The sequence below is a fragment of the Halichondria panicea genome, chromosome 6 (assembly GCF_963675165.1).
Source record: "Halichondria panicea chromosome 6, odHalPani1.1, whole genome shotgun sequence".
In the NCBI taxonomy this organism is placed as follows: Eukaryota; Metazoa; Porifera; class Demospongiae; order Suberitida; family Halichondriidae; genus Halichondria; species Halichondria panicea.
In genome coordinates, this window is record NC_087382.1 from 5,173,343 (window position 1) to 5,201,255 (window position 27,913).

Consider the following 27,913-nt stretch of genomic DNA (forward strand, 5'->3'; position numbering starts at 1 on the left):
TGTTAGGAGATGGTCAGTCATGGATGGCTGCACATCACTTCTGCCAACAAACATCCGTACATTAGGGATCAGCTAGAGATAGGAGTTTTATAGAGTGGCTGCTTATGGAGGCTCATGTATGCTGGCTAATTATTCTTTAGATGCTAAGACAATGAGTGCTGCATGCAAGCTGCGCTGTGCTAATGCCTCTCGCCATGTTTTTGCTTTCACTCTAGAGTGTTATATAGAAGAGGTGAAGAGGTAATTATGTAATGCATGTTACATTATTATTGTTGATTGTAATTGTTGACAGAATTGAATTCTACACAGTCACTATAGGAGGGGAGTTTAATGGAAACAGAAGCCTATAATTATCTGATGGCTTGATGAATAATCTTCAACGATAGAAGCAATTGCATGTTATTTAAATGGCCCAGTGGGAGCAAACCTTTGTCAAAGCACCAGTTCAACCATATTGTGTTGTGCCATGTGATAATCTGATGTACTGCTCTGATGTGTACTGCATGCGTAAACCAATAGTCTAAGATCTATAAGTATCTACAGCTGTTTAAAACCTTGTGTGTTGTGAGTCATGTGAGAGGACTGTTTAGGTTGTGGCATTGTACGTTGTGTGTCATGTGAGAAGACTGTTTAGGTATAGTGGCATTGTACGTTGTGTGCCATGTATAAGATAGTAGCATTGTGTTAAGTATGCAGTACCACCTGGTACATGCAAAAGAATTCTGTGCTGTGCATGTAACTGGTAGATGCTAGCATAATGTGGGCATAGAAAATACCGTACATCAGGTCAACTGCGATGTAAATTGAATGTGAATGACACTGTAGCCTGATTACTGTGTTAAATTTTACTTGAAAACGGAATACTATATAGGTATAAAAGTAAGTTGCATGCAGGTATACTAAGTCCCATAGTATACCTCCTCTGAGGCACTTTTCCCATGTATACTTCCCATGTAGAGCTTATCAACTAGTGTCTAAAATTATGTTGTTACCATTACATGAACATTCTAAAATTATGTTTTAGTGTCTAAAATTATGTTGTGCTCCGTGGTTTACACTGAGGAATACTGTGGGAATAAAATAATAGGTAATAGGATGTTATTTAGCAATGTCTTGAGCATCATAATTATACCAGCTGTGTACTATGGATGCATGTTATTTGTCTTTTGATGTATATAGATATCCCTTTATAATTTTGGCACATGCATAACATGCACTTGTCCGGCATGTTTTGATTATGATGTATGAAGTAAGTGGCTTCTGTAAATCATTGTCTTGCATGCACATGCACAGTTAGGACAACTGCATGGTGTAGACAATAATTACCCAATTAAGAGGTGTCAGCAAAGCGTATATTTGGCAGTGAGGGGGCGTATTCACATTGTCCTTTGTCACACCATTACGAGATCCTCAGCTTTTGTACATGCATGCTAAACCCATTTAAACCTTGCGATATAAAGAGCAATCATAATGAATCAGATCAATTGCTAATAGTCTTGGCAACTACTAATGAGAGAACACGTTACAACGTGTAACCCCAATAACTTGTAAGTGTATATTCCATGATGTTTTTTTATATGACACCTGAGTTTTAACAGGACTCTGCATGTAGATCTGTTGATTAATTAGAGCTGTGTACTATGGGGTGTTATTTGTCTTTTGACGTATATAGACATCCCTTTATAATTTTGGCACATAACATGCACTTGTCATGTTTTGATTATGATGTATGAAGTAAGTAGCTGCAAAATCATTGTCTTGCATGCACATGCACAGTTAGGACAACTGCATGGTGTAGACAATAATTACCCAATTAAGAGGTGTCAGCAAAGCGTATATTTGGCAGTGAGGGGGCGTATTCACATTGTCCTTTGTCACACCATTACGAGATCCTCAGCTTTTGTACATGCATGCTAAACCCATTTAAACCTTGCGATATAAAGAGCAATCATAATGAATCAGATCAATTGCTAATAGTCTTGGCAACTACTAATGAGAGAACACGTTACAACGTGTAACCCCAATAACTTGTAAGTGTATATTCCATGATGTTTTTTTATATGACACCTGAGTTTTAACAGGACTCTGCATGTAGATCTGTTGATTAATTAGAGCTGTGTACTATGGGGTGTTATTTGTCTTTTGACGTATATAGACATCCCTTTATAATTTTGGCACATAACATGCACTTGTCATGTTTTGATTATGATGTATGAAGTAAGTAGCTGCAAAATCATTGTCTTGCATGCACATGCACAGTTAGGACAACTGCATGGTGTAGACAATAATTACCCAATTAAGAGGTGTCAGCAAAGCATACTATGTATTTGGCAGTGAGGGGGCGTACTCACATTGTCATTTGTCACACCATTATACGAGATCCTCAGCTTTTGTATTGTTATGTACATGCATGCTATTATTATAGTTAAGCCCATTCAAACCTTGTGATATAAAGAGCGCAATCATAATCAGAGGTTATTTAGATCATTGCTATATACCTCTTCAGACTTGGCAACTACCAATGAGAGAACAAGTTACAACGTGTAACCCCAATAACTTGTAAGTGTATATTTCATGATGTTTTTTTATATGACACCTGAGTTTTAACAGGATCCTGCATGTAGATCTGTTGATTAATTAGAGCTAGTATATTTGTGGCTATAGCTTGCAGTCACTTTTCAATACTAATTGTGATGTACTCTACATTGAAGTATATTGACTCACCATTTGAATGTGTGTTCGTCCTCAGTGGCAGTCTGTTCACATGATGCACATCATTTATCAACTACTGATTGCTACAATTCTCTCTGGCTCGGCAATTTCCCAAACTTACTACATTGCCCCAGAAAATTCACTATATGGCTCTAGTAACAACACAATCTCTCTGGAGTTGCTTATTAGTCAGAATCAATTTTATGGTGGAGAAAACTTGACATTGGTTTTTCTACCAGGAAATCATTTTCTTACCAGCTCTCTTACAGTACAGAGTTTTATGTTTGTGGATTTGATTGGAGAGAATGATTCTGTGATAATGTTTAGTGGAAGAAACAGTTTAATGGAATTTTCTACAATTGGTCAGTTGAACATTGAAAACTTAAGCTTTACATCTGATATTGTTGGATTTACTTCTGAAAGAAAGCTCACCATTAATTATGTGACTAACTTCTCCATTTCTGGTTGCTTTTTCTCGGGTTTTAACGGTACATCACGTCCTACCTTGCTCTATACCCATCGTACTGAAAGTACTTCAATTGATTATGTCAGGTTTGAAAACAATCTTGCTCTAGCTATACACATACGTTCTGGAAATCAAGTAATTATAACACATTGTGTGTTTGAAAGGAACTGGAACAGTGCTCGAAGTGGAGGAGCAATCAGAGTGGATTCAACAATGATAGTCGTATCCGAGTGTAAATTTTTCCAAAACATTGCAAGTTACGGTGGAGCCATTTGCATCTATCCTCAATCCAATTATGTGAGTATCACTGATACTGAACTAACAGACAACAGTGCCACACACGGGGGAGCAATTTATATCTATCGTCAAACTAATATGTCGGTCTCAAACACTTTATTTGAAAGCAACAATGCTTCAAAAGATGGTGGAGGAATTTATGCATATCGTTTTAGTGATATAAACATCACTGATAGTGAACTAACAAACAATACTGCCACATGGGGGGGAGCGATTGCTATCTATCGTCAAACCAATTTGTCGGTCTCAAACACTTCATTTGGAAGCAACAATGCTTCAAAAGAGGGTGGAGGAATTTATGCTGAGTTTAGTGATATAATTAACATCACTGATAGTGAACTGACAAACAACAGTGCTGATAGTTGGGGCGGTGGTATTTTCTTGTATAGCCCAACAAACGTCCACATCACGAAGACTGTTATAACAGGTAACAGAGGTAATCCATGGGGTGGTGGTATATTCACCGAGTTAGGTAACATCTACATCTCTGAAAGTGAACTAACAAGTAACAATGCCGATTATGGTGCACCTACGTATTCCTACTCGAGTGTATCTATCAGCGATTCTAACATCACAAATAATGTAGCAAAAGCGGGTGTTTTGTAAATTCAGCAATCCGTTTTGACATTCCGAGATACCAATGTAATCAGTGACAACAGCGAAAGCTCCATATAATTATGCTCTTAACTGTGAAGTTAACTTTAATGGACCAACCACACTCAAAAATAATCACGGCACCCTTGGTGGAGCCATATTTGCTGTACAGAGTCAAATCTATTTTAACACAGAAATTGGAAAAGTTTTAATTGTCAACAACACAGCTGATTCTGGAGGAGGAATATTTCTGAGAGAAACCACGTTATTTGTTTATTATCCAGTTCAAATATCTTTCAATACTGCGAGTAATGGTGGAGGTATTTTCGCTTACCTAAGCAGTATTAAATTTGAATCAAACGTATATGCTACTCGAACAAGTATGATCACAAGTAACACAGCTTATCGTGACGGTGGGGGTATCTTCGCTATTGGATCAACCATCACGATTCTTCATTTCTTCCTGTATGTGGATAGGAACAATGCGATGTCTAATGGCGGGGGAATTTACCTGCAAGAAAGTTCCAAAGTACAAATATTCAAGGAGTGGCATGAATACACATATGAAGAATGTATAGTTATGCTACACATCGGAAATAATGCAGCTCATTTCGGACATGGTGGAGGCATATACGTTGATGATAGTACAGAAATTAATGGTACTTGTAGAGGTGGGATCACTAACAAATTAACTAAGAACGTTTTCTCTGAATGCTTCCTTCAAACTCTCAATTTGTATGACTTGACTCATTATGATGACACAATTTTTGTAAACACTTTCCTCACAAATAATACAGCCTTTAAGTTTGGATCAAATGTGTATGGAGGTCTTCTGGATAGGTGCACACTCAACCCTTTCGCAGAATTCTATACAGCTTCAAATGGATTGGAATACTTCAGAAGCACTGTCGAACTTTCGAGTGATTTATCAGTTGCTTCAGACCCGGTGGAAGTAAGTTTGTGTAATGGATCCGAGAACAGTAGTGTGATTATCAGAGGAGGTGTACTAAAAGTGAATGTTATGGCTGTTGATCAAGTTGGTAATCCAGTTAATGCTACAATTCGAAGCTCTGTTATCTCTAAAAGTGGTGTTGGTTGTCTCAAAGAAGGACAGACAGAACAAAGAATTGGCAATCAGTGCACAGAAATAGAGTACAATGTATTCGCACAAGATATCGCTGCTCAAGTGGAACTCTATGCTGATGGTCCCTGTGCTAACCTTGGAAAGTCAACACAGAGTATAAGTATTATATTTCTTCCTTGTACTTGTCCTGTTGGATTCCAACAAACCAATGATACAATCGAATGCATTTGTGACTGTGATCCAGATTTACAACAACATCAAATCTCGGAATGTTCTCATGATCAAGAAACAGTTCGACTTGAAACTAACATATGGATAGGGGTTGATATCAGCACAACACTCAATATGACAAGCTACATAGTTAGCGACTGTCCATTTGATTATTGTGTAGAGAAACCATTCGACGTTGTTCTTGGCAATCAAAACGAGATAGACAGACAGTGTGACTACAATCGAAGTGGTGTCTTGTGTGGAGAATGTAAGGAGGGACTCAGTCTTGTTTTAGGCACGTCAACATGTTTGGAATGCTCAAATCTCTTCCTCGCCTTGTTAATTCCTTTTGCTGTATTAGGTGTAGCACTGGTTGCATTCATACTCCTGCTTAATATCACCATAGCTACTGGGACCATACATGGACTCATTTTTTACGCGAATATAGTTGCAGCAAATAGAGCATTGTTTCTACCACGCGACACCTCAACTTTTTGAAAGTTTTCATAAATTGGATCAATCTTGACTTGGGAATTGAGACATGCTTTTACGATGGAATTAACTCTCAAGCGAAAGTTCTTCTTCAACTTGTCTTTCCAGCATATCTGTTTCTTTTGATGTTCTTAATAATAATTTTGAGCAAGTACTTTGACTCATTTGCAAGGCTCCTCTCTAACAGAAACCCAGTTGCTGCCCTAGGCACACTCATCCTACTCTCTTATTCCAAACTTTTACGGTTTATCATTGCTGCATTGCAGTCCACAGCTTTAGATTCTTCTCATGGAATCGTTTGGTCCTATAATGGTAACGTGCGCTACTTCAGTCGAGAACACATCCCTCAGTTTGTTGCTGCTATCATAATCCTCGCTGCTGGTGGTTGTTCTTTGGACAATGGTTTCCTCTCTGTTCCAAATGGAAGCTCATGAAATGGACCAAGAACACAAAGTACATAGGCTTCATGGACGCATACCATGCTCCATTCACTCCCAAGCATCGCTACTGGGTGGGACTGCTTTTCTTTGCTTTGATTATCCACAATCTAGTGACTGCATTCTCACCAAACCCATACCTACCTGTTATATCAGCTGGCTGCTTACCAGTGGGAATTATCGTGCTCAAATCATTGCGTATTAGAGTGTTTAAAAAGTGGTTGAACGATTTCGTGGAAACACTGTTTCTACTCAATATCATTTTCCTAGCCTTTGGTACATTGTATTTCACCATCAAAAATGTGAGCAATATTGGTCGTGACGAGATTAGCAATGGCCATGCGTTAGCAAACACTTCTATTGGCATCGCATTCATCCTCTTTCTAGTGATTGGTGTCGGCTACAACTTTTACCAATTTATTCTGAAAAAAACCGATGTCTTCCAGAAGCTATCACATTCATTGAGAAATGTAGCTCTCGGAATAAAGTCTCAGTGGAAAGCTCGAATTGTTGATGGACAAGAAAAGAACATATCGTATGAAATGGTCAGCCTACCATCGAGTTCCGAGTACCACTCTTACACCGATGGAGCCGGTAAAATCACAAGTTCTGATGAGCTGAAACTGTTGTACATCGATGACCTTGCCCCAGTGGTTGAAGGTGACTACATAACAAATCCTTCTACAAAAATTCGATCTGAAATCTCGGTAACACATACAGTGGTTGAATTCAAAAATGAACAATCATAATAACTATAATAGTAGAGTTTAATTATTTTCATGCACTTGTATGTATCATCGTTTATAATGAGCTACATGCATAATTTGTGTAGATTGAAGAATTATATATAGTTAAAAAAAGTTTCTTATAAAAATTAATTATGGCTAGACTATAGTTACCAAGCTTGCATACTAAATATTTTGCTGCGTGCATGGTTGGTAGGCCTTGGCGGATTTTGCTATCATAAGTTTAAGGAGAATAGGTACACTCTACTCCTGCATGAGCATTGAGAATAATGCTGTGAAAATATGCAATACAATTATCGAAAATAAAAGGATACTTTTTATGATCTACATTGGAAATCTATACGGTGACAAAGTACCTGCATGCTATCAGGGGTACCTTAAGATCCTCCTGATGCTATACTATAAGAAGTTGTAAGTGTTCATAGGATTGTATTCCATCCAGCTAGAGAAAAGTATATAATTATCAGACATAACATAAAACTAGACAGCTGCCAGATGAGCACGAATGTGCGAAACAAGCTGATTTTTCATAGGTTTACCTATTAGTTAAACTCCAAAAATGATAGCCCAATTCTAAAATGTGCATGATATAAACACCAAAATGTGGTCGTGTTTGATAAAATGACAATGGTTGGGTCACTTTTAGACACTGACAGTGACAAGGAACAACTTTCTGATGCAGATTCTTGACTTGTACTATTTTGTAGCGTGCAATTTTTGATAAGTCACAGTACGTACGTACGCATGCCCAGCTAGGAAACTTGGAGGTGTGGTCTCCATTTTTTTTAAGGTCAAAATTATGATGTTGAAAGACGGTTAGAAAAAATAAACATGTACGTACTTAGAGTTCTAAAGGTTTGTGAGAGTTTGGGTATAGATCTATATACATGTACAGTCTATTCGCACTCGAACCGCGTCTCCGCTTGGATCAGGTCCATTGGAGACTGGCGAATGTCTCTTCTGCGGGTGGAACGAGATCCACGAACACAACGTATGGCTGATCTTGCCAATGGAAAGGCCAGACTGTATCTCATCCAGCCTACCCACACACACACACACACACACACACACACACACACCAGAACACAAAAGTAGTCATTAGATTCGAGGTAAGGTCGTTTTTAAGGCAGCTATTTCCTGAGCTGCAGCCACCTCGCTATTCCGACCAAGCTGCATGGTCCCAAGGGTGACCGGATTAACGAGAGTCTACTGTATGTCACTACACTCGTTACCTGTAGTTGTGTTCTGCTCACTCATGCATGTGTGAAGGGCATGCACTCCAATGACAAGTTAGTTTCCCGTTCTTCTTTACCATTCTTACTTCCTTTAAAGAGGCTGCATGTGGGCAGAAGGTGTAACTCGGTATCTATATATAGTTTTAGTTACAGTGTCCCAAAGCTGAGGGACATAAATACCTCACACCCATAATTATGACCTATTACTTTGTTTCAGAAAAATTAATATCCATTTTTCAATATATTGGTCTGACAGCATCTATAAACTAAAACTGTATAATTATGTGAATGTACATAATTATATATATATTATACTGAGCTACATCTCAAGATCAATCGAAGAGTTTAGCATCCTTGACGTTGCGACTGCTTAAAACAGTGAGGCCGAAGTGGCAATTAGTCCAGTGAGCACCATCATTGGCATGGCAACAGTAAATGCAGCACCATTACCAGCATTGGGGCAAACTGAAATATAGAGAAGAAGGTGGTGATTATAATTATCTGTTCACTAACAACCATTGTCAAGTAAGTCAATAGTAGCATGATCCCTATATATATGTCAGGGGCGTAACTAGAAATTTACGAAAAGGAAGCAATTCCCCCGCAAAATGTTAACCAGAAACCACAACCCATATTTATCGCGTAGAATGCAGGTAAATGGAAGAGTATAACTGCTCCTCGGCGTTGAAAGTTGGCTACTCTGGGGCTAGCCATCGCAGCAGCTGTCTCCTTTGGGTGCGTACGGTTATTAAATAACAAGGTTTTTTTAGCTGACTTGTATTATTAAACATGCATTTTCGCGGTTGAAATTTTTGCGGTTTGATAAAATTTACGAAGACCCTCGAAAATTACTCACTATAATTATAGTAAAACTCAATTGCAATATGGATCACCGTCATTCTGTGGCATCTGCAGTATATATATATGCATCATGTATATATATGCAACTAGAATCTCTGTTTTTGTTTTTAGTTTCTAACCATGCATGCCCAGATACAATCAATGCCAAGCCTAGTTGGCGACCCAACGTAGAGACAATTTGGTCTGTGACGAGGCTATTTAACCACACAAATATTTTAATTGAATTCTCTCACATTGATTGTTCAGCATTATAATACCAACTTACCAGCTGTTATGGGGTTTGGTGAAACTCCACAAGTGTTATAAAGTGCTGCAATATCGTTGATGCAGGACAGTTGACAAAAGTCACCATTACGCTGTAAAGGTGTAAATTGTTCATGTACGGAAGAATTTGTACTACTTCAAGCTTGGTAAATTTGTTGCTTGAATATAAATTAAACTTACATTATTGGCACTGATGCATGTTGCAAGGCTTGGATTGTTTAGCACTCTATTAGCCAAGCAAGCAGCATCTTGACAATTAACTGCTGCAAAGCATGCGACTACGACAAGCACAATCTTCATTGTCTGCAAAAAGAATAGAATTACCTCATGCACACATTGCACGACAGCATGTATAGCATTGCCATACACGCATGACATTGTGCATATAGACAGCATGAACTTGTAAATGCATGTATCACAATAGACAGCATGCATGCATTTTTTTCCCTTGTTGGATTGGTCACAATTTCTTTCTGAGTTGATAGAAGAGCTGGTTAGCTATAATTATAGTTTTAGGTGTCATAGCTTCTCTTGCTGGCTCATTTTATACTTGAATCTCCTGTTTGGGAACTGAAATCTGGAATGGATACATATACAAACCAATATTCAGATACATGCATGCATGGATCAGGAATTTAAAGAGCCTATAACTATATTCATCATGGAAGGAATAAAATAATGTCTACCTTCTATAATAATAGTCACTATGGTCTCTAAGAGCATGGGCACTAAATACTTGAAAACCGCTTTATCCCTGGTAAAATTGTTGTAAATTTAATTTGTAACAACAAAGGAGATTGATTATTGGATTCTGTGGTACTAGCCATAGGCGAACTATAGTAAAATATTTACATACACGCACAAGCACTATACGACACGTGCACTATACGTCTGTCATGCATGCTTGCTAAGCAGCTTTAATAGTTGACCAGAGTGCAGCTTCTATTATATAGGCCACACATATATAACTTCCATCAAGGCAGCATGCAGTAAAGCATAAATCGATCCGCCGGTTCTTGGGGGTGGTAATAAAATCAAGGTGGTGTTATTTGTTGGTAAATGACTATTTGAACCGCACTTTTCTAGACTATTTCGTATGACAAAAAATTATATGCTTACTTCTGTCTGAATCACTTTCGTTATACATTCCTCACTGCATTTGATCTACACTATTAATTGTATGTTTTACTCCCCTCCTCCCAACTTTATATATAATATAGGAGCCAGTATACGTATATCTCTGCCATTTGGTAGTACTATGTACTTATCCAAGAGGTGGCAATGCTGCTCATGCACTCTTGTCGAGAACTACTCAATGACATACCAAGCTTAGGGTCAAAGTTCACTTGTATTGTATGTGTGAGACCCATGAATATACAAAACCAACCTTCCATTACGTGCATGTGGACTCAGAATTGCATGAAAGAGCCTGACTGCAATCATAGAATGCAGAGTGGGCTCGCCCTCTGAAATACGATTCTATACCGTATACAAGGTTATTTTTGTGGAGCAAAATATTTGTGGTTTTCGTGGTTGAAGGTCTGACCACGAATATTTTACCCGTTGTACCTATAACGTCACATAATATCATGCTCATAACATCGCATATGACATGGTTGAGAATTTTCCGTTTAGGTAGCCCATAATCAGATTATTCGTCTGTTATTCTTGAGCTGAACTGTTTTTTCATAATTAGTATGTATAAATTATGCAAGCTTGTTGCTTTTTGAGTTGAAAGATAGCTCTGATGCTTATACAGGAATTGTTTTTTGTTTGTATACAGTTAGTTTGCATATTTTAACATGTCCTCCGTTTGCTTTGATTAAATGCAAGCTTGTTGCTTTTTGAGTTGAAAGATAGCCCTGATGCTTATACAGGAATTGTTTTTTGTTTGTATACAGTTAGTTTGCATATTTTAGCATGTCCTCCGTTTGCTTTGATTGTTTCGACACCTTTGCTTCGGTATATATTATAATCTCTGCCCACACCAATTCCCTGTAGCTTATAATTATATGGGTGCATGGGGAAAGCTTGGGTGGGGTACAAGCTGAGCCATCATACATTATTCAATTGTTTTGTTAGTGTTCCAATGCACACGCCTTACTTAGTGAGTTGGTACATGCATATGGCAAGCACTAACTGATTAGAGATCCTCATTAGAAGTGAATATGTCCATTACTCAATCAACAGGCAATGACTCTGGTGCATGTCTCTCGCGGATCAGACCCTGAAACTGTAACGGCTGACTTGCAAGACTACGCCTTACTCTGTCACTGCACTCATTTATTAGTCTCATTACCATCTTGTTGTTGCCTCTATTAGTAGGATGTAGTGTAGTACATTTTGGGATAACTTTGAGTGTCTTTTAATGGGTACTGCCAAGAGTTCTCTTGGTACTACCTTACCTATACCTATAATTACCTGCATTGCCTACATCATACCTGTGATACTCACATTGTAAATACATTTTACAAGGGTAATGTATAGTATACATAGCATGATGTAATGCAAGGACAAGTTATACGTTATACCATTTTAATTATCATATATACTGTAAACTGGGTTTCAAATGGCTAGTTACCAGGTTAGGTTTCTTCCATGTCGACCCTGCCCTCAACATATCTACATGAAGGTCAAGGTAGATGATACTCTCCCCACACACACGCACGCACGCACACACACACACACACACACACACACACACACACACACACACACACACACACACACACACACACACACACACACACACACACACACACACACACACACACACACACACACACACACACACACACACACACACACACACACACACACACACACACACACACACACACACACACACACACACACACACACACACACACACACACACACACACACACACACACACACACACACACACACACACACACACACACACACACACACACACACACACACACACACACACACACACACACACACACACACACACACACACACACACACACACACACACACACACACACACACACACACACACACACACACACACACACACACACACACACACACACACACACACACACACACACACACACACACACACACACACACACACCATTGTTTGCAATTGACCAACACCATGCAGTCGGAGCATCTATAGACTACATTAATATAAGAAAGAAAGATATAGAATCAGTCTGAGAGCTATATAGATGATATACAATCCTTTTTTGGAAATCTTCTATTCAAAGTTGTCAAGGTACCTGAATACAAAGTTGTAAGTTTTCAAACTCAATAATGTTACATTATTATTATAGACATGCATGCAGGATTGTGTACAATTAATCCAGCTATAGTGTTGCTACAGTTTTTATGGAGCTATAGTCATCTCCTTGGCAAACTGATTCATGACTGTGATAATAATTTATACTCTTTTACAGAGCAGAGCGACTCATCTCATCTTTCAAGAGTGGATATACATACGTCCTCAGTGGCAGTCTGTTTGCATGATGCACCTCATTCCTCAACTACTGATTGTTACTCTGATTCTCTCTGGCTTGAGATTGGTGATTTCGTTGGTGATTTCGGAAACTTACTACATAGCGCCAGAAATTTCTACCCATGCATTCAATGGCTCTAGTAACAAAACACATTTTCGCTTGAGCTACTTAATCAGCGAAACCAATCTTCTAGCGGAGACAGTTTGACTTTGATTTTTCTACCAGGGATTCATCCTCTTAGTCGTTTCCTTACAGTACAAAATTTCACATTTGTGCAGTTTATTGGAGAGAATAATTCAGTGATACTATAAGGAAAGAGTAGTATCTAATTTACCAGTATCGAATATTCAAAATTTAAATTTTACATCTGAAATTGGAAATAGTTCCCAAGAAAAGCTAACTATTAATGATGTGGCAAACTTTTCCATTTTGGAGTGCTTTTTCTCGAGTTTTTCTGATAGCAGTCCCGCTTTACTCTATATCAGAAACACACAAAACACTTCAATTGATCATGTTTCGTTCAAAAACAATCTTGCTAGAGCTCTGTATGTACAGTCTGGAAATGCAGTAAGAATCACAAATAGTGTGTTCAAAAGAAACAGACATGATGTTGCTGTACAAAGATGCGGAGGAGCAATCAAAGTGGATTCAACAAACAATCATTGTCATATCGAAATGTACAATAATGCAAGTTATGGTGGAGCAATTTGTGCCCTTCCTCAATCTACTATATCTATCTCAAACAGTGTGTTTGACCGCAACAGTGCTTCTAAAGATGGTGAAGCTATTTATGTTCATTCTAGTGATGCATACATAACTGATAGTGAACTAACGAGTAACCGTGCAATGTGGGGTGGAGCGTTATCTATCTTCAATCAATCTAATGTGTCAGTTTCAAACAGTTCATTCAAAAACAACAATGCTACAAAATCTGGTGGAGGAATTTCTGCTCATTTTAGTGATAATTATAATTATATATATCGCTGATAGTGAACTGACCAACAACAGTGCAACGTGGGGAGGAGCGATTGTTATCCATGAACAATCGAATATGTCGATTTCAAACAGTTTCTTGAAAAAAACAGTGCCCAAAGGTTTGGTGGAGGAATTAATGCTCGTTCTAGTATTATATATATTACTGATAGTGAACTAACCGACAACAGGGCCGCGCAGGGGGGAATCGACTACCTGCAATTGACCTCACTCAGTCCTCTCAATGCATAAGAACTAAACTGAGGGAATTACTGTGGAACCATTTCAGAAATCTGACAATCCATGCACCTATCACTTATGTCCATGTCACAAAATTGATATTTATCTTTGATCAATCGAATATTCGATATCAAACAGTTTATTCGAAAACAACAGTGCTTCCAAATATGGTGGAGGAATTTATTCTCATTCGAGTAACATATACATCGCTGATAGTGAACTAACAAGTAACAGTGCGAAATATATAGGAGGAGCAATCTACGCTGATGAGAGTAACGGCAAAATATTCTCGCTTTTCAAATGCAACATAACAAACAACAGTGCACATGATTGGGGTGGTGGCATTTATTATTATGCCTGCAATGCCTACATCGTGAAAACAGTCATAAATGGCAATAAAGCCGATTGGGGTGGCGGTATACACATGGAGTTGGGTACCCTTAACATATCTGAAAGTGAACTAACAGGAAATCGTGGTGATTATGTGGCAGCTATGTACTCCTATTCGAGTGTGTCTATCAGTGATACTGTCATCACAAATAACGTAGCGAAAGCTGGTGCTTTATTCATTCAGCAATCTGTTTTGACATTCCGAGATGCCAATGTTATCAGCGACAACAGCAAAAGCTCTATATATGCTCTTAACTGTGTAATTAGATTTGATGGACCAACAAAACTCAATAATAATCACGGCAATCTTGGTGGAGCCATCTTTGCTGTACAGAGCCAAATCTATTTTAACGCTTGTCTATTTAAACGCTTGGAAAAGTTTTAATTGTCAACAACATAGCTAATTTTGGAGGAGGAATATTTCTGAGAGAAGCCACGCTATTTGTTTATTATCCAGTTCAAATATCTTTCAATACTGCGAGTAATGGTGGAGGTATGTTCGCTTACCTAAGCAGTATCAAATTTGAATCAAACGTATATTATGATACTCGAACAAATATGATCACAAGTAACACAGCTTATCGTGATGGTAGGGGTATCTTTGCTATTGCATCAACCATCACAATTCTTTATTTCTTTCTGTATGTAGACATATGAACAATGCGATGTCTAATGGCGGGGGAATTTACCTTCAAGAAAGTTCCAAAGTACAAATATTCAAAGAGTGGCATGAATACACCTTTGAAGAATGTAGGGTTATGCTACATATCGGAAATAATACAGCTCATTCCGGACATGGTGGAGGTATATACGTTGATGATAGTACAGAAATCGGTGGTACTTGTAGAGGTGGGATCACCAACGAGTTAGCTGAGAGCGTTTTCTCTGAATGCTTCATTAAAACTCTCAATTTGTATGACTTGACTCATTATAATGACACAATTTTTGTAAACACATTCCTCACAAATAATATAGCCTTCAAGTTTGGATCAAATGTGTATGGAGGTCTTCTGGATAGGTGCACACTCAACCCTTTCGCAGAATTCTATACAGCTTCAGGAATACTTCAGAAACACTGTCGAACTTTCGAGTGATTTATCAGTGGAAGTAAGTTTGTGTAATGGATCCGAGAACAGTAGTGTGATTATCAGAGGAGGTGTGCTAAAAATGAATGTTATGGCTGTTGATCAAGTTGGAAATCCAGTTAATGCTACAATTCGAAGCTCTGTTATCTCTAAAAGTGGTGTTGGTCGTCTCAAAGAAGGACAGACAGAACAAAGAGTTGGCAATCAGTGCACAGAAATAGAGTACAATGTATTCGCACAAGACATCGCTGCTCAAGTGGAACTCTATGCTGATGGTGGTCCCTGTGCTAACCTTGGAAAGTCAACACAGAGTATAAGTATTATATTTCTTTCTTGTACTTGTCCTGTTTGTTTCCAACAAACCAATGATACAATCGAATGCATTTGTGGCTGTGATCCAGATTTACAACAACATCAAATTTCCGAATGTTCTCATGATCAAGAAACAGTTTCAACTTGAAACTAATATATGGATAGGGGTTGATAATAGCACTACGCTCAATATGACAAGCTACATAGTTAGCGACTGTCCATTTGATTATTGTGTAGAGAAACCATTCGACGTTGTTCTTGGCAATCAAAACGAGATAGACAGACAGTGTGACTACAATCGAAGTGGTGTCTTGTGTGGGGAATGTAAAGAGGGACTCAGTCTTGTTTTAGGTACGTCAAAATGTTTGGAATGCTCAAATCTCTTCCTCTCCTTGTTAATTCCTTTGCTGTATTAGGTGTAGCACTGGTTGCATTCATTCTCCTGCTTAATATCACCATAGCTACTGGGACCATACATGGACTCATTTTTTACGCGAATATAGTTGCAGCAAATAGAGCATTGTTTATACCACGCGACACCTCAAAGTTTTTAAAAGTTTTCATACATTGGATCAATCTTGACTTGGGAATTGAGACATGCTTTTACGATGGAATGAACTCTCAAGCAAAAGTTATTTTTCAACTTGTCTTCCCAGCATACTTGTTTCTTTTGATGTTCTTAATAATAATTTTGAGCAAGTACTCTGACTCATTTGCAAAGCTCCTCTCCAACAGAAACCCAGTTGCTGCCCTCGGCACACTCATCCTACTCTCTTATTCCAAACTTTTACGGTTTATCATTGCTGCATTGCAGTCCACAGTTTTAGACTCTTCCCATGGAATGGTTTGGTCCTATAATGGTAACGTGCGTTACTTCAGTCGAGAACACATTCCTCAGTTTGTTGCTGCTATCATAATCCTTGCTGCTGGTGGATTGTTCACTGTACTGCTGTTCTTTGGACAATGGTTTCCTCTCTGTTCCGAATGGAAGCTCATGAAATGGACCAAAAACACAAAGTACATTGGCTTCATGGACGCATACCACGCTCCATTTACTCCCAAGCATCGCTACTGGGTGGGATTGCTCCTCTTAGCTCTGATTATCCACAATCTAGTGACTTCATTCTCACCAAACCCATACCTACCTGTTATATCAGCTGGCTGCTTGCCAGTGGGAATTATTGTATTCAAAGCAATGCGGATAAGAGTGTACAAAAAATGGTGGAATGAGTTTACTGAAACATTGTTTCTACTCAATCTCATTTTTCTAGCATTTGGCACTTTGTACACTAACATCAAAACTGTAAATAGCACTGGTTATGCCTTATCTAATATTTCTGTGGGCATCACATTCGTTCTCTTTCTAGTGCTTGTTATTGGCTACCATGTTTACGAATTTATTCTCAAGAAAACCGGTATCTTCCAGAAGCTATCACATTCCATGAGAAATGTAGCTCGTGACAAAAGGCAAGCTCAAAATGTTGATGGACAAGAAACGAACAAATCCCACGAAACGGTCAATGCCAATGATCTCGACCTACCAGCAAGTTCTGAGTACCACTCTTATGTCGATGGAGACGGAAAAACCACGACATCTGCTCAGCTGAGACTGTCGTACATTGATGACCTTTCCCCAGTGGTTGAAGGTGACTACATAATAAACCCTTCTTCTGAATTTCGATCGAAGGTCAGAGTAACACATACAGTGGTTGAATTCAAAAATATAATACTATAAATTGAAGAATTATTTTGATTGATGTTTTGTACATCTTATTATAATTATGTTGAGAGCTATATAGTATAATAATTATGTATCGGGTATGTTTCGATGGTATACCGATAAAACGTTTGTGGAATGACCGTTAGAAAAGTTTTCGCTGAATAGCAGCCTTTCTGCATGCATGTAATATTAATTCGTGGATATAAATGTTCGTTTATCAAAATAATTTATAACATAATAATTTATTATTTTCTTTGCAACAAGGTCTACATACATGTATTATTATACATAACAGCCATTAAAATAGGAGGGTATATAAGAGATATGGAATTGAGGGCTAACTGACAGTACCCCAAAACAGTCACAAGTCTACATATCATAATCATCCTCGGACATCATAATTATTAGATTCTTCATCAGAGTCAGCGATGTAATTCACTGCTTGCTTCTTCTTGTTCCTCGTGGGTTGACCTATCGATTCTTCGTCAGAGTCGATGACGTAATTCACGACTTGCTTCTTCCTGTTCCTCGTGGGTCGGGCTGCCGGCGTCGGCGATACCACCGCCTTCTCCTCCTCACTGCCATCACTGAAATTTATATGCTCCTCATGCCTCTGTATTATTGCTATGAGCGCCATGGCATGCATGCAGTCTTTGTCTGATTGTACTGATGAACTTGTGTTTGTTTTCGGTACCGAGTTCTAATTGGTCAACATTGCAAACTGCCACCCTATGTGTTTATATCAACATATAACCCTTGTTGATAGACAGATAGCAGACTAACTAACATACATTGCACTACGGGGATCATGTTTTGTAAGTGGCTATGACCGAGTCACTATAAGTGGTTGAATTCCTCACGTGTTATACATGCAGGGCTGCGGTTTGCAAGTACTTAGACGCTTACATAAAAGGACGAAACGTGATCCTTGAGTGTAAGTTGAAGTTAGCCTCTCCTTTTCTTATTTATGGGCTCCTCACGATAGTGAATCTGCAATACTATATGCATAGTAAGACACTCCATCCCCCTCTTGTGCTCCTGATAAAATTACAAACGTGTATATACAAACAAATGAAGAGCCTAATGGTTGCATAGATTTAGTTAGCCAATGAAAAGTGGGGTCAAAATAGTGCATTTGGTCAATGCTTTTACTAGCTCTATAGTTCGTAAATTAAAAGCGGGATCTAAATCAATTCGATCTTATGACTGCATGTGCATGCATGCATTCTATATACATGCATGTGTCCTTCCTCAGGCCAACATAATTATGTCATGCCCATGGTATAACCATTATACAAAGTATCATTACGAAGTACCATGCATGTAATTAACTTTTAAGTGATTGAGTGATTTATGGCCAAACATCAATTATTAATAAAGCCATATAATTTCCCGGTATAATTATGTCACTACACTCGTTACCTGTAGTTGTGTTCTGCTCATTCATGCATGTGTGAAGGGTATGCACTCCAACGATAAGTTAGTTTCCCGTTCTATACTTAACCCTTTATCGTTCTTACTTCCTTTAAAGAGGCTGTGGGCAGAAGGTGTAACTCGGTATCTATATAATTTTAGTTACAGTGTCCCAAAGCTGAGGGACATAAATACCTCATACCCATAATTATGACCTATTACTTTGTTTCAGAAAAATTAATCCATTTCAATAATGGTCTGACAGCATCTAAGCACAAAACTGTATAATGTACATATATATATACTAAGCTACATCTCAATCTATAAGTTTAGTATCCTTGACATTGCGACTGCTTAAAACAGTGAGGCCAAAGCGGCAATTAGTCCAGTGAGCACCATCATTGGCATGGCAACGGTAAATGCAGCACCATTACCAGCATTGGGGCAAACTGAAATATAGAGAAGAAGGTAGTGATTATAATTATCTGTTCACTAACAACCATTGTCAAGTCAATATAGTAGCATGAGCCCTATATATATCAGGGGCGTTATTAGAAATTGGAAGGAGGCAATGCCTCCGCAAAATGTTGACTGGAAACCACGCCCCTAATTATTGCGTAGAATGCAGGTAAATGGCAGAGTATATAACTGCTCTCAGCGTGGAAGTCGGCTACTCTGGGGCTATAGCCATGGCAGCAGCTGCCTCCTTTGGGTGCGGCTTGGTGAAATTTACAAAGGCACTCGAAAATTACTCACTATAATTATAGTAAAACTCAGAATGAATATGGATCACCGTCATTCTGTGGCAGCAGTATATATCAGAGGAGTAGGAAGATGTTTTTGTAAGGGGGTGCTGAAGGTGGCCAGAGGCCACTGACAAATCTGGGGGTCGGGGAAAATTTTGGCATTCTACATTCCCGGAGATAAATTCTAAGCAAATTTGGTATAAAATTATCAGTATCAAAATTTGCCAATTCTACGTGAGTTTACCTATAAAATGTTCTGCTATACAATTAATGTATATGTTAAGTGGGTATTAGTCTCATGAATCAGCCGCCGTTCTTTGGAACCACCGTCTGAGCACTCTTGTCATGAAGTCATTTCAAAATGGAATGTTGATTGCTCACAAAACCAATGGAATGTAATTAAATCGTGATCTTACGCCCACACATATTTCCTAATTGTTATACAAATCGCCAAGCGAAGGCATCTCTCTCTACTTGTGTTTTGCTGTGGTGTTAAATCTGTGCCCAAGGACCCCTGCTTGCCTTGCTTATGCTTCGTAGCAGCTTCTATGTATGAAGTATTTACCATGCGTAATGCATGCGTAATGATTATCCAAATGCGTTGAGCAAAGTGCAGTTCTTTGCTGCCTCCAAGTTCATCACCTGACTGGACTTCTGCAATTTGATTGGTCAAGACGGAATTCCGTCTTGGCACATAAAACGATGACAAGAGTGCTCAGACGGTGGTTCCAAAAGAACGGCGGCTGATTCATGAGACTAAGTGGGTATAATCATCTACGATGTGGTTCATCTAGCTGACCTTTGTACTGTGTACGTAACTATGCTAGTATAGCTAGCTCAGTAATAGCCTCGATTCCAGGCCGCTTATTCAAGCGGCCTGGAATCGAGGCTAGCTCAGTAGCTACTAGCTCGACTACTATACTAGGTGCTATATCAAGCTAGCTACGTAGCTGTTCTGAACTTCATGGAGCAAGTAGGTAAGGTAGCTTGAGATAAGGGGGTGCTCCAGCACCCTGAGCACCCGTGCTTCCTACGCCACTGCACATTGGCTGTTTCCTTGACTTGAGCTTTAACAGAATAGCCCCTTTTTTTGATATGTAAGCTTTTTGTTGTTCTCCAGTGTTGTGAAATAGGTCGAATGGGGTGCCTTCTTTGTATGGGGTGTCCTGATCTGACCGTTCACAATTGAAAGTTTTAGTGTGAATTTTCTGATTCTTTTAGCTTTACTCTATGAGAATAGCTATTACATAGTAGCTGTACTAACTCGAAATAAGAATTTTGCCTCAATGAAAAAGTGTGAAAATGTCATGTTGCTCTTTTCCCACACAGGTGTGATTGTAAAACAATGGGCATGGGAAGTCAGAAATTGCGTTTTTTTTCAGCGAATGAAAAGCAAGAAGCAGCAGACATCCCCCGTCTGTTCTCATCAGCCTTTACCTGAGTTGACCAGCAACTCTTGAATCTCTCCACTTCTTGGTTGCCAAGTCAGTGTTGAACTAATTGCCGTCAAGAACGTGCTCACCATTGTCAAGCTGCCAAGAGTTGATGTCATTGTCACCTTGTGTGTTCAGTGTCAGCTCATTTGGAACTTGTCAGTACGTTCTGAATATACCCTTACACCCCCTCTCTCAACTCATCACTCCAGTTCTTTCAACCTAAGTTACCTTCACCAGCGTGCTGTGCTATTTTGATTGAGATCCATCGATTCCCTGAACTTTTGTGATGAAAATCCTGGCCTTAAATGTTTAATTAGATTTGTGAAAGCATCACTCTTCTACACTATATTATTATAGTTGATCAGGTAAGTTCTGTCAAAAAATTGTTCACGAACCGTTACCCAAACGCAGAAGACCGGACTCTGACAACACATTCTGACTCATATCGTTCATAATGTACGTGTATCTTTACAATGTCATGGCTTGTCTGCAGTTCATAATAATGTTATATAATAATGGTGTATAATTATGATGAGTTGTCATGGATGTATAATTGTAGAGCATGGACACATTTCCAGAGTAGAAAGAACCTACAAAAAAAAGAATTTCAAAACTAAAAGCTTGCACACACATATAGGCCTTCACATGCATTGTATAAAATGACATGATGCATGACTGTCTGCATGGAGAATATAATAGTGAACATTGTAAAGTATATATATATAGAGAAACTCATGCATGGAAATGGCATCATGGATTAAATTCACCACATGCACATGCACACATAGCTCAGAGCCCTACTTCCTTGATATGTCTTCACTAGCAGGAGGGCCCATAGAGGAGGCTGCAACCATACCCAGCAACACAGATCTATCTACTTCCGGCCATGCTTCCGTCTAACACAGACAGTCCATGAATTGTGTTCACGTGATCTCGTTTCCAATCCCCTTCCTCTACTATCTATGAGTAATAAACTACCTCCCCAAAGAGTGACACATGCACAGTGTAAAATTGTACAGTTGCTAAAAACTTTCTTTCACATGCATGCATGCATGGCAGGTTATATAGACGAACTTAAAATGAGAGTTTGAATGTTTAACTGACATGAGAAGTGACAAAACAACAGCGTTAGAAGGACAGTTTCAAATTAATTCTTCAAGGAATAGTTCTTCTTGGTGTAACATTGGACTCACAAGCACATAGCAGACTAGCCTCGATCCCAGGCCGCACTTCCCACTAGGGAAGTGGCCGGTGAAGGAGGAGGCTAATAGCAGACCGATCATAGCTCTAGATCTACTGAGCATGCGCAATCCAACCATAGCCACGCCCACAATTTCAGTACTAGTAGCCTCGATTCCAGGCCGCAGGGACAACCGTATAGCGGGTATATTTTGAGTGGTATAAATTTTCGCGGATGGATCTCTACAAAGGATTTCGCGGATTTTATTTTCGTGGTCTGAGTCCAGCCTTTTGGCGCATGCGCACATCAACATAGAGCTGTAGTACCTCCACACCGTTAGCCTCGAATCCATAATACTGAACACACGCCTACTATTCATAAATTTTCATGGGTATAAATTTTCGCGGTACAGGCTCAATCCCCGAAAACCGCGAACATTTATACCCTCGAAATATTATACCCGCTATACGGTATTGAAGGCTGGAGTCGAGGCTATACTAGCAAAGACTGGTATGTAGCTACTGTAGCTGCAAACTTGTACATTTCCTGTACAAAACATGTCATTGTGGATCTTCCTTCCATACTCCATATAATTATATAGGCTGTAGATTTTGGGAGTGTATATCTAAATGCTGAAACACAGCTATACATGACATCAGGAGTGCATGATGACATGCAGCTCCTTAATTGAGACAATTAATCTGGCTTTTACACTAACTGCATAGGTAGACACAGACCCAGAACTACACACAAAAAAACATTTTTACAGTACGTATACACTCTGCAGTGGGATTATTTTACACCCCATGTTCACCATGTTGAGACACCCCATGACCACTATACACCAGTACCGGATTTACTCCCTAGAAGGGGTTGTTTTTTACACCCCTCCTTGTGTTGTTTACGCCCCTGTTTTAACAGTGTATACGACACGTGCAGCACTATATACGTCTGTCATGCATGCTTGCTAAGCAGCTTTAATAGTTGACCAGAGTGCAGCTTCTATATAAAGGCCACAATAATTATATACAACTTCTATCGAGGCAGCCAGACTGTTTCGTATAACAAAGAATTATGCCAAAAATTATACTTACTTCTGTCTGAATCTTCTGCATTTGATCTACGCTATTGTATGTTTTACCCCCCTCCCCCCAACTTTATATATAATTATAGGAGCATGTATATATACGTATGTCTCTGCCATTCGGTATAGTACTATGTATATACGAAACAGTCTGGCTGCCTCGATAGAAGTTGTACATAATTATTATCCAAGAGGTGGCAATGCTGCTGACATACCAATCTTAGGGTCAAAGTTCACTCGCATTGTAAGAAAATATGTGTGAGAACTTAGTTGACCCATGAATATACAAAACCAACATTCCATTACATATTTTTTTTTTTTTATAATAATTCTGCAAAATGCATGGATACACTAGTAGCATATTACGCTAACCTAATGTGTGCCCTGTATATATTACTTACAATAGCGAGTACAAATTAAAAATAAAGACTAATATTATACTAATGCAAGTGACAGAGTACATTTCTCTTAAATGACAAAATCGGTGTACTTTCCTGCAGCTCCAGTGGTAATTCATTCCACACAGATATTGCTTTTGGGAAAAAAGAGTTCGCATATGCATTTGTTCTGCAAATTGGTCTTTCAAACTGTATATTTTTTGTGCTTCTTAGATTGAGAGGGCATACTCTTCTTTCCAGTGGTGGATCAGGGAATTTAAAGTTACCATTTATTACCTGGTAAAGGTATGATAGCTTCAGGTACAATCTTCTTGTAGAAAGGGACGGTAGGTCCACAGTATCTAATAGGGAGTCGTAGTCCATATTCCAAAGTTTTGTGCAGATTTTAAGGGCAAACTTTTGTACTTTTTCTATTTTGTGAGAATTTGTTTTTTGGTGTGGATCCCAAACAGGGGCAGCATATTCCAGTTTTGATCTCACAAGGGAGATGTAGAGTTGTCTTAAACATTCTAGTGACGAGTGGCCATAGAACTGTCGGTAAATTATACCAACCTGCTTGCAGGCATTTCTGCACATTTCTTCTATGTGTTTTGACCATGAGAGGTCGTGAGAGATCCACACGCCAAGGTACTTGTAGTGGTCAACTTTAAGTAGGGGACATCCACTGATATTGAGACACATGTTGGGAAGTTGTGGGCTGAATTTTCTTGATATAGTCATGTATTTACACTTGCTTTGGTTAAACAAGAGTACATTTCTTTCAGACCATGCTTGGAGTTGATCAATATCTCCTTGCAATCTTATATAATCTTCAGGAGATTGAATAGGATGGTAAAGAAGAAGATCATCAGCATAGAGCAAGAGACTTCCTTCATTTTGATGTAGATCGATGTCATTTATATAGATTAGGAAAAGAAGAGGTCCCAGCACCGAACCCTGGGGAACTCCTGACACAACCTCCGAGATACTTGATGACTTTCCATTTATTATGACATATTGTGATCTATTCCTGAGGTAGCTTGCTACCCAAGATACCAGGTGGGGATCTAGGTTCAGATTGGTTAGCTTACTCATCAATATCGAGTGAGGAACCTTGTCAAATGCTTTTTTGAAATCAAAAAAGACTGCACATACACTCTGACCATCTTCAAGCAGTTTGTGCCAATTGTGCACTGCCGTAAGCAGCGCACCTGTGGTGGATTTTCCTTTAGTGAAACCCCATCGTTTATTCGAGAGGAAAGATATATCTTTTAGCTGTTCTAAGATTTTACTATACATATGTTTTTCCAGGAGCTTTACAAGGATGGAGAGTAGCGATATAGGGCGATAGTTTAAGGGATCAGACTTGTCGTTTGATTTGGGTATTGGAGTGACATGAGCCAATTTCCAGTCGTATGGCAGTTCACAGTTTTTTATCGATATATTGAAAAGCATTGTTATACTTGGGGTGATCGTTTCAGCAGTAGCCTTTAGCATTTTGGCGGAGATTCCATCAGGACCATTTGCTTTTGTGGTGTCTAGATTTGATAACAGGTTGAATACTTCATCTTCTGTGCAGCGTAAGTTCTCAGGTAAGTCTCTTGTTGGTTGTTTAAAGGAATTTGGGTCAAGAGGAGGAAGTGAATGGTTGAAATTTGCATAAAACTGTTTGTTAAGGACCTGGGCCTTTTCTTCATCCTGTTCGATTTTGCAGCCATTTACTACAAGACATGGGATAGAGCTATCTGATTTTCTCAGGTATTTCAGAGCTGTCCAAAATTTTTTTGACTGAGGCTTGAGGGTGCTAAAGAAATCTTGTTTACTCCGTCTGAGAGTGGTCACAACCTTATTTCTGATCTGTTTGTAGGTTGCAAAATCAGAGGGTTTGTTGTATTTTCTGGCAAGTCTGTAGTAATAGTTTCTCTTTTTGATATCTCTTATTATATTTTTCGTTAGCCAAGGAAGATTCTTTCGGGTTGCGATTTCTGCTGTGGGAATACAATTTCTCATAGTAGTCATGAATACATTCTTCCACTCTTTCCAGGATGACTCAACAGAACTTGGGTGTATGAAGCTGGTAAGATCAAATGTAGCCAACATATATCTTGCTTTGTCAAAGTCAGCATAATCATATCTCCATACTTTGTTTGTGTGTACGAGTGTGAGAGTTTGCACGAACTTTCACTTGTAGACTGATGCCAAGATGATCAGAGTTGGCTAGTGGAGGCACCGTTTCACAGTACTTTAGAGTTCTTGGAGATGACATAAGAACGAGGTCAATAAGAGTTGATGTGCCATCAGCTGCAATGCGTGTGGGTTGTTTCACCACCTGAGTTAGAGAGAAGCAGTCAGTAATATTTGCAAGGTGATTGCACAAAGAAGTAGTATTTGCTGACAGAACATTCACATTAAAGCCACCTAGTAAAATAAGATTTGAAATTGAACAACTATTTAGACTACTTAAAACATGAAACAACTCATCAAAGGTTGACAAAAGTGAGGAAGGGGGCCTATAAAAAACACCAATACAAATACTTTTGTTTTGACTTAAAGTTATGGAAACAAATATAATTTCTAAGCTACTATAATCAGTAGTGATGATATCAAAAATATAGTTGTCTTTAATGAATAACATAACCCCCCCATGCATGTGGACTCCGAATTGCATGAAAGAGCCTGACTGTATAATCATAGAATGCAGAGTGGGCTCACCTTCTGAAATAAGTTATCACTAATCTATAGAACCTGACTGCATAATGTATTCATTGTGTATGCAGAGTGCATGGCCACGCTCTCCCACTTGTCGCCCACTTATTGGGAATAACATAACGTCTAGAAAGGTCACCCCCCCCCTACAGTAATATTCGTAGTGTGGTGCATATATGCATGCACATGCACTATATATATTTGCTTGAAAACCGCTATGCCAACATACCTATATATATATATATATACGTGCACATGCATATACACACAAAATGTTGTCTTCATGTCAAAGTGTTTTAAATATCTATGTGCTTTAGAAGAGAATACCAGCTATAAAGTTCCCATGCATGTTACAGTTTCACAATACAGTAGAACCTTGATTATCCGGCCCTCCATTATCCGGAACCTCGATTATCCGGCTTGGCAGTTTTCTGATTAAATAATTCAGAAAATGGGCGTGTCCCTCAAATGCGCATGCGCGTTGCAGCTGTTACCATGGAGACATACCTGCTTATCTTCTGCGCATGCGCAGACAACCATGCGGCACTGGATCAAGGCGTGGTTTATCTATTCAATTATCCGGCATATTCACTTATCCGGCCTGCCATGCAAGGTGTCCGGATAATCGAGGTTCTACTGTAGTTAGAAACGCAATCAGGCTTGTATAGTGTCATTCACAATTGATTAACCTCGCATTCGTAACCCAATAATGATATCCAGGATGTTTCGTATAACAAGTAAAGGGATTATGCCAAAGCAGCGTAACAACTTGTTTATGGCTACATAATGATAGTTACAATACTTGATTGTCAAGTCATTCAGTTGTTCACCTAACCGTTATAAAGCGAAAACTTCAATGCCATATATATATAGTTATATATGGCTGATAATAGTATTCTTTTCCAGGATGTTTCGTATAACAAGTAAAGGGATTGAAAAGTAACGAATTGTTTATGGCTACATAATGATAGTTACACTTTATTGTCAAGTCATTCAGTTGTTCGCCTAACCGTTATAAAGCGAAAACTTCAATGCCGCGTATAATATAGCTTTATAATTATAAATGTGGGTGGAATGCATGCAAACTGCAATACATTATTCAATTGTTGTGTTTAAGAGTGTCACACTGTCACTGCACTCATTACTATCTCGTTGTTGAGGATCATAGTATATTTTGGGTATAACAGAAGGAGGGCGTGGCTGCTCTCTGCAACTCTAAAAGGTCACTGTCTGAGCTGATACATATATATATCAGGTTTTGAATGCGTACTATATAATTCAATTGTGAATGACAGGGTATGTAATGCAAGGACAAGTTATACCAAAAAGCATCCCTTTTAATTATCATAAGCCCCGTTTACAC

General features: G+C 38.8%; 2 protein-coding genes across 3 annotated transcripts; one reads left to right on the forward strand and one right to left on the reverse strand.

The window, feature by feature from the left end:
- Nucleotides 1-1,978: 1,978 nt before the first annotated feature.
- LOC135337934 (uncharacterized) lies at nt 1,979-7,170 on the forward strand. 2 transcript variants are annotated; one of them, XM_064533955.1, is made up of 2 exons: nt 1,979-2,030; nt 2,750-7,170. In XM_064533955.1, exon 2 carries the CDS (start codon nt 4,452-4,454, stop codon nt 5,859-5,861), a length of 1,410 nt encoding a protein of 469 aa, XP_064390025.1. In that variant the 5' UTR covers nt 1,979-2,030; nt 2,750-4,451; the 3' UTR covers nt 5,862-7,170. The 2 variants fall into 2 exon arrangements, with proteins under 2 accessions (XP_064390025.1, XP_064390024.1); XM_064533954.1 differs by lacking the exon at nt 1,979-2,030 and adding an exon at nt 2,419-2,559.
- Nucleotides 7,171-8,463: 1,293 nt separating this feature from the next.
- LOC135337927 (uncharacterized) lies at nt 8,464-12,021 on the reverse strand. The gene is made up of 4 exons (XM_064533949.1): nt 11,980-12,021; nt 9,579-9,701; nt 9,400-9,490; nt 8,464-8,738 (listed from the first exon to the last, which is right to left on the reverse strand). Exons 1-4 carry the CDS (start codon nt 12,016-12,018, stop codon nt 8,644-8,646), a joined length of 348 nt encoding a protein of 115 aa, XP_064390019.1. The 5' UTR covers nt 12,019-12,021; the 3' UTR covers nt 8,464-8,643.
- Between the last annotated feature and the right edge of the window lie 15,892 nt (nt 12,022-27,913).

What these genes read in the sequence shown, in the direction of transcription:
- LOC135337934 (XM_064533955.1), top strand. Translation starts at nt 4,452, where the DNA reads ATGATCACAAGTAACACAGCTTATCGTGACGGTGGGGGTATCTTCGCT.
- LOC135337927 (XM_064533949.1), bottom strand. Translation starts at nt 12,018, where the DNA reads ATGTTGAGGGCAGGGTCGACATGGAAGAAACCTAACCTG. An exon ending in CATGGAAGAAACCTAACCTG is followed by an intron (nt 9,702 to 11,979) that starts GTAACTAGCCAT and finishes TTCTTTTTGCAG; the next exon opens with ACAATGAAGATTGTGCTTGT. An exon ending in CATGCATCAGTGCCAATAAT is followed by an intron (nt 9,491 to 9,578) that starts GTAAGTTTAATT and finishes ACACCTTTACAG; the next exon opens with CGTAATGGTGACTTTTGTCA.